This window comes from Limanda limanda, chromosome 7 (assembly GCF_963576545.1).
Source record: "Limanda limanda chromosome 7, fLimLim1.1, whole genome shotgun sequence".
NCBI classification, from domain to species: Eukaryota; Metazoa; Chordata; class Actinopteri; order Pleuronectiformes; family Pleuronectidae; genus Limanda; species Limanda limanda.
In genome coordinates, this window is record NC_083642.1 from 6,412,962 (window position 1) to 6,421,087 (window position 8,126).

General features: G+C 46.0%; 1 protein-coding gene across 1 annotated transcript in view; it reads left to right on the forward strand.

Moving 5' to 3' along the window:
* LOC133004780 (segment polarity protein dishevelled homolog DVL-1-like) overlaps positions 1 to 7,330 on the forward strand; it is a 29,473-nt gene extending 22,143 nt beyond the window's left edge. The window contains exons 12-15 of the mRNA XM_061074296.1: positions 58 to 192; positions 801 to 968; positions 1,850 to 2,065; positions 4,836 to 7,330. Of these exons, the coding sequence (XP_060930279.1) occupies positions 58 to 192; positions 801 to 968; positions 1,850 to 2,065; positions 4,836 to 5,413 (1,097 nt within the window). The 3' untranslated portion in view covers positions 5,414 to 7,330. The remainder of the gene's footprint in view (positions 1 to 57; positions 193 to 800; positions 969 to 1,849; positions 2,066 to 4,835) is intronic.
* Positions 7,331 to 8,126: the final 796 nt, after the last annotated feature.

The following is an 8,126-nucleotide window of genomic DNA, read 5'->3' on the forward strand; positions in this document are numbered from 1 at the left end:
TGATTATGATAACCTTGCAACATTTTGAATTTCTCAAAACTCCTCTCCCTGTGACAGAGTTTGACGACTTGCCCTTATCTGCAAGTAAAACGGACATGGCAACTATCGTCAAGGTGATGCAGTTGCCGGACTCCGGCCTCGAGATCCGAGACAGGATGTGGTTGAAGATCACAATCGCCAACGCAGTCATCGGTAAGTACCTCTCTGTTGTCCGGAAACAAAACAGAAAGAAAGTTTTGGTAGAAATGTATTATTCCTAATGGGCGGTTGTGGCTGAGGGGTAGAGTGGTCGTCCTCCAACCTGAAGATCGGCGGTTCGATCTCAGTCTGAACCATCTGCTTGCCGAACTGTCCTTGGGCAAGATGCTGAACCCTAAATGGCCCCCCATAGAATAACAAAGTGCTGTGAATAGATGCACTGTATGAATGTGTGTGTGAATGGGTGGATGTAAAACTGTACTGTAAAGCGCTTTGAGTGGTCATCAAGACTAGAAAAGCACTTTATAAATACAAAACCAAAACCATTTATTATCATTTCCAATCTTTCTTTTAACTATACAAGTCTCAGTCTAAAGCTTGAGAACTGAAAAGTATCTTGCATAGTTTCAGCATTAACTCCACTAACTTAGTTCAAAGTTGTTGTAACATTGTGCAGCTCGTCTGACTGTAGTGAGGTTACTCTGGATATTGTGTATATCACCAGTATTTTCTAGCATCTGTTCTACACATCAGTGCAGGAGCTTACCTGTGTGTGTGTGTGTGTGTGTCTGTGCTTGTGTGTGTGTGTGTGTGTGTGTCAGGTGCTGACGTGGTAGACTGGCTCTACTCCAGAGTGGAAGGATTCAAGGACCGGCGGGATGCCAGGAAGTACGCCAGCAGCCTCCTGAAACACGGCTACCTGAGACACACGGTCAACAAGATCACCTTCTCCGAGCAGTGCTACTACACCTTCGGGGATCTCTGCCAAAGTACGGCCACCTCTCTCCCTGTGTCAATAATGCAATCTCCATTTAAAGAGTATAAGGATTAGGGTTGCAAAATTCCGAGAATTTTCAAAGTTTGAAACTTTCCATGGGAATTAACAGGAATATACGGGAATATACGGGAATATACAGGAATTAACGGGAATTAACGGGAATAAAGTGGAAATATTGTGGGTAATTTATACTAACTGTATTTACCTTGTCATATTCAGACATAAATATAAACATTTTGTTTTGTCTTAGGCTGATTTGAGCTCTGAGGAAACTTTGGGCACTTGTCTATACGCTTCTGCATCTTTGTGTCATTCTTAACATAGGTCTTTGCACAGTATTTGCTAATGAACACAGCCTTTCCTTCTACATTGGATGGGGTGAAATGTCTCCACACATGAGATAGTGCACGTGGCATTGTTCTGTAGATAAGATGAGAAAAAAGTTTGTAAAAAAACACTAATGCAATGCCAGAGATATAAATAGTTAGCCAAACAATTGCAATCGTCTGTAAACATATTTTACAATTGATGGATAAATTAATGGAAATAGGCTAGATGAACAGATGAACAATCCTCAATCAGCATGCTAATATATTCTCCCCAGTAATATCATCAAAACTTACCTGACTAGTCCTGCACTCTACAGCAGGCCTCAATAGCCCTGCTGTAGAGTGAAGGATGCTGGGAAATTCAACGCAATGCATTCCATACATCTTTAAAATAGAGTTTTGAATGATGTTTTTATTGCTCAGCGTTTAATTTGCGTAGTTTTTTTTTTCTTCAAAATTCCCCAAATTCCCGAGCTTAACTTCCCATGGAAAGTTTCCCGAAACCCTATTAAGGATCGCACTAAATCTTTCCCTCTCCATTAAGACATGGCGTCGCTCAACTTGAACGAGGGATCCAGCGGCGGCGGCTCGGAGCAGGACACCCTGGCACCGCTCCCCCCCACCAGCAACCCCTGGCCCCTGGGCGGGCAGCCGTTCCCCTACCCTCCTTTCCCCTCCGCACCCCCCAGCTTCCCGCCAGGATACTCCGACCCGTGCCACAGCTTCCACAGCGGGAGCGCAGGCAGCCAGCACAGCGAGGGTGAGCAGTGAGGAGGAGGAGGAGGAGGAGAAGGAGGAGAGACCCGCCTATGTTGAGCTTTTTAATTGATTAATGTAATAATTTGACTCAACATGCAACATGACATTGTTCCCTAAGTATTCCTGACACGTGACGTCAGTATTATAAACACACGTCTGACTCCGATGCTAACGTATCTGAATAGAAGCTGAGACGTTTGACACTGAACTGCATTTTTCTTCTTCATGAAATATGTGTCATTTCTAAAAAACACCTCCTGTGTTGTGAAGGTCAATCATGAGCATCTTGAGTCACGCAGCGGACAGCTCTGCAGTACTGGGTGTGTACTTCCAAAAACACAAATTCAAAATATCCAATCAGTCGCCAGCTTGAATTGATCGGCGCCCAAAATCCATCCGTCTCCAGTTTTCAGTTTCTCGAGTGATCTTTTTTGTTTTTTCATCCTGAGCGTGATGGTGCTTTGTGTGGCTGCTGCATGGTTGTGGACACCTGCGTTGGGAGGAGGAGGAGAGTGGAGAACAAGGATGGGTGGGGGGGGGTGGGGTTCATACGTGTCACTATATGTTTGAAACCAAGCATTGCAGACAGATCATGGTGAGCGTCCATCAGTCCAATCTCATTCGATTTCAAGTGATTCATCCACTTCATCTTCACGTCTTTCTTTCTGTTGGTTTATCTGCCACCTTTGCAAGAACAGGAACAGTCATTAGATTAATTTTTTTTATTAATTCCAGTTGCAGTTTTATTTTTATTTTTGGCTTCAGCTCATTGCTAACGATGCGGCTGCCTGCTTGTTTGAATGTGTGCATGTTTGCATTTTTTTGAGGGGATGTTATTTTTTATAAGTTGGATGACAAGAACAGGACCAATGACAGACTGGGGGGGGTTAATATAGGTGATGAGCCCATGCATAGATATATATAAAGACTCGATGTCTCATTGACGGAGCCGGACGTCACCACATGGCGGCCATCTTGCCAGAGGTTGCTCGCTAAATCTATGAGCCCATGGGCCAGATGCAGACGGGTCCCATTAGGTAGTGTGGGCCGGGAGGTGTGTGTAATTCTGTTGTTCCCTCTGTTTCTGCTGGGCAACGTTAGACTGAAGGAGGAGGTAGTCCCAGGACACTGGGGGAACTGGTAAGCCTGCTAACCCCCCCCCCTCCTCTGCTGCTCTCTCTCTCTCTGTCTCTCTGTTTAGCCATTGATTATTTCTCCATCCCTCTTTTCTCCACCTATTTTACTGTAGTTCTTGAGATTATTTTTTTTCCCTCTCCGCCCATCCCATGCGTCTCCCTTCGTCCGTTTGTCTCCTGTGTGTGACTCTCCCTCTCTGCACCTCGGGGGGGCATTCATACTGTGCTGGGGGGTGCATGACGCAGGATGATCACTCCAAGGCTTGTGGCTATCATTCCCACAGACAGGGGGCGATCATGCACCACTCTACCCAGTACTGTTGGGCTCAGTGAGGAAGTGGGAGTGATGGAGGAATATTTGATTTTGCAACAACATGGTACACCTCCATCAGTTTCCCACCAGCAGCACTGACACGTGACACAAACCTCTACTTTTAAAACTAAAGTGACAATGTGTAGATAATAAGAGTTGTGTTATTCTACACTGTGCACAAAGTGCTGTGTAGCAGTGTCTCTCTGGTGCGGGTGTATCATGTTTGTATTTCTAATCTGTGAATGTTTCGGTGTTTTCCACGAGCATCAGATGAAAGTCGATGGGATTAGATGCTGCAGGTGGATTTTGGGGAAACAAACCTTTGAGTTTAATTTCGTTTGCCCTTGACTGTTGACTCTTGATAAACTGCATAAGAAAATAATTAGTCACACCTTAAACAAAATGTGCACCAAATAACATTTATACACATATATATATAACAACAAAGACGCTGCCTGTTTGTGTCTTCAGTCGTTCATGAAGGCTTCAATAAGCTTTTGCAATATATTTTGTTTAACGTGTGACCTTCTGCCTCCTTATTGATCAGTAATAAAAATCCAGCTGTTTCTGAAGCAGCTGCAGGTGATGTAGCTGTGTCTCAATTCCGGGGCTTCATCCTTCAGAGGACGCAGACCACCCGACCCACGTAGACCACCTCCTGGTCCGGTCTACAGAGGACGTCTGTGATCGGATTTGAATGTCCAACATTAGTTTTTCAGTCGAGTTGTAGTGTGATACCCAAGCATTGGACGTCTCGTTACTTGCCAGCGAAATTACGTCTTTGAAAAACAGTTTGTTCCAAAAGCGCAATGAAATCTAGAAATTAGTACATAAAGCATTAAGTACTCAAAAGGCACTTCTGGCAAGAATGAGTGTTATAATGTGGGAAATATATTTAAATGTGTTTAATTACTATATATTATCTCACCTCAATATTAACAGCTATGTACCACTTCAGATTGTCCAAAAGATTTCCTTGTTCTTTCATTCTCTTATTCATACAGATGACATTGGTACTCAAATATATAACAGTCTATCTACATTTAATTGTAAAATACACTATTATAAAGTTAGTGGGGCAAGGAAGGATCCACCTGTTGGAGCCTTTGTTTGTCGGGGATGAGAAGACGAAGTTGTTAACTGCATTTGAAGGAGCCTTCAAATCAAACAGTTTAGTCACGCCGCTGAGATGCAAACAGTTTTCAAATGCAGCCTCTGAAAGATTCTGCTCCTGGATTGAGACCCAGCTTGTGTATTTGTAGTTGATTGTGTTTGTATTTCAGGAGGAGAAGCTAAAGTGTTTTGTTTCCACCTCTCAACAGGAAGCCGAAGCAGTGGATCCAACCCCAGTGCAGGCAAAGGCAGACGCTCCTCCCCACAGGAGAAGGGTCAGAGGTCAACATGCGGCGAGTCAGAGCCCGCCGTCCGCGGAGGGAGGCGCGTAGACAGGTCCGCCAGCCAGATCAGCCACCACAGCCACGCCCACTCCAGCCAGATAAGCCATCACAGCCACGCCCTCTCCAGCCAGAGCCACGCCCTCTCCAGCCACAGTCACGCCCGGTCAAGCCTCAGCCACAGCCAGTCCCACAGGAGCCACCATCACTCACAGAACAGCCACGCCCCCTTCACCTACAGCCACGCCCCCTTCACCAAGCCCGCCGCGCCAGGCTCCTGTGCGCAGAGCGAGCGGAGCCACGCCTCCTCCTACGGCCCCCCCGGCTTGCCTCCTCCCTATTGTCTGGCCCGTCTGGCCCCCAAGACCTCGGTCAGCAGCAGCACGCCCCCCGGAGCCCCCCCCGGGAGAGAGTTAGCGTCCGTTCCTCCCGAGCTCACCGCCAGCCGCCAGTCCTTCCAGCACGCCATGGGCAACCCCTGTGAGTTCTTTGTTGACATCATGTGACAGGACAGTGCCTTGAAAACTCATCGAGCACAAAACAATCCTCCACCAACCCGCCCCTCCCTCTAAGATCTGTTCTGTCTCCAAGTTCCGAATGTAGACGCTGACTCGGCCTCCACCTCCACCCCCCCCCCGCTGTCTGTCTTTCCCTCTGATGTCCACACAAAGGACTGAGCACAGCTGGGGGGGGGAGTCCTTTCACACTTACAACCACGGGTCCTCGGCGACTGGAAACCCTCTTTTGTATTGACGTGACGTGTACAGTTTGTGAAACGGTGAATTCAATGTGGTGATTCTTTAAAGCTGCAGACATGCTCTCCAGGGGGTCTGCGAGACCTTTAAGAGGTCCGGGGCCTGGATCTCAATCCCCAGGACCCAGACCGAAAACCTTCAACCCGCACTTAAGTACTTTTTGATTTTCTGGGATCCTTGGACTCGGACTGGATCTCTCCTGACTCAGATAGCCAAACATTTTTTTACTCTTTTCACTGAACCTGTTTCGGCCTCTTTTCCTTTCTGGTGTGGCACTGCCACCGGTTTATTTAAGTTCTTCACCTGCCAAGACTTCAACAAGGGAGGCCCCCCCCCGCAGCCAGTTTAACTAGGCTGCCTCTTGCATGACTGTCTCAACTGCTTTAAAGAAAAGACGTTTTATGAATACATTTTGTTTTTAAAGTATTACCATTGTTGTGGAGGGGAGGCGTTACCTCTTGCCAAACGTTCTAAAGGAAAGGAAGAATCCGTACACTGGATAAAAATTTTTGATGTTATTTATGTGCCCATGTTGCGTTGATGGTGTCATACTTTGTCTACTTCGACTGACTGACAGACAATCAGACATCACCCTTTGTGAACCAGTGGCCAGTTGTGCCCACTGTCCTAGCTGTTCTTTGTCGAATGTATCGTTATTCCTGTCGGTGATTAAACCCTGACGCTCCGGACAGTTCGGTTCAAACACTTCTACGTGAGCCAATCAACAAACGTACAGGATTGCAAACAGTGGACGCCCACCACAGCAGGGTTGGCGTGAGATAGAACCAGTTTGCTTTTCAAGCATCATCGTCGTGACTCTTTCGAGTGTGAGCTTCGGAGAAACAAAAGTTACAAAGCCAAAGCCTCACGTTGTGTATGATGGACATTTGGAAGCTGTTTGTGATGTAAATCTCCTCATGATTGACTTCAGACACTTCTCATTTTCGCGAGTTCCAAGTGACTTTAAGGGGAGTCCTGGCCTTCAGACGCTCATATCCTTGTAAAACAATGGAAAACCCCTGTTGTATCTACCTAAAACATAGAAAACAAGAAGGAAAACACACACATACACACACATGTTGCTCTTTCTATTGTTGTGAGGACACTCATTTGACATAATGCATCCCCTGGATCTGTACACTAACCATAACCATCACACATATATGCCTAACTCCTCCCCCTGCCATTAACTTAATTCTAACCTAAACCGTAAAACCAAACTCGGCACCGAAGTTGTGAGGACCGGCCAAAATGTCCCGAAATGTCCCCACAACGATTGTTTCCAGCCAGTATTTGTCCACACAACCATAGGAAGACATGTCCACACACACACACACAAACACACACACATTCTAGCACTTTTCCATTTTTTTCTCTCCCTCCCTTTAGTATGAAACACTGTTTGCAATCAAAAGCTTTCTCTTTAATTTTGTTTCTTTACAAAAGAAGAATAAATTGTACATAGAAATTTATTATATATATGAATAAAAGTATATATGTTCAACATTTGGATGCATTTTCAGTGATAATCACCTGGATGTTAACTGAAATCTGAAAAAATACACTTTTCTCCCCTTTTTAGGTTGGGCCACTAGATGGAGACATCAAATCTCTCATTCATTTGTATGTTCCTGTTTTGAGTGTTTTTTATAAAAGTATAAAACTGTGTTTTGGAAATCACCTTGGTCAGTAAATGCCAAATTCAATTAGGCCTTAGTATATTGAATGTATGACGCATCCAAGTGGGTGTTTGTGAGGAGTCACTGAGTGGGAGGGTACGTTGTTGAACTTTCAGACGCGTCTTAAAATGTCAGGTGAACTGTAAAACATATTTGTTATATCCCCGGAGCCATAAATGTGTCAGCGCCTCGGCGGTGGCTTTCGTACAGTTCACACCCTTCAGTGGAACTTCCGAGCACCACCTGCTGCGTGTACTTTCCCAGTGGGCTGCTGTTACTCTCAGCAGGCCTGACTGTATGTCAGTACCCACACAGACCCCGCTCGGCTTGACCCACCAACCACAGACGCTTGCGTCAGTCGTCCTTTGAGTCGCTGAAGGTGACGCCCCCACGCTCCCCCGCACGAGAGCACGCATTGTTGGAGGCTAGTCAGGAAGTAAGTGACGTCAGAGCCTTACGAAGCTCTTGAGACTCGCGTCTGCAGAGGCAGATTAGAAAAAAGTATAATGCAGAAGAAGCAGCCTGGAGCCGTCGCCTCCGATCCTGACGTCGGCCACTGGTGGAGTTTGACTCTCATTGAGAGCTGATGTCAACCTACATCAAATACACACACACACTCATTTACCAGCAGAATAATGATCATCTCCTTACGGAACATCTCAAAAGTATTTCCAGATTCTTTATGTTAATGGGGCTGTCGGGGTTTACGTTTCTTCAGAGCTGGATTTTTAGTTTAGAGGGAGGAAGAAGGGGAAGTGTGGGAAGTGTTTCTTGGTCGAGGCCGT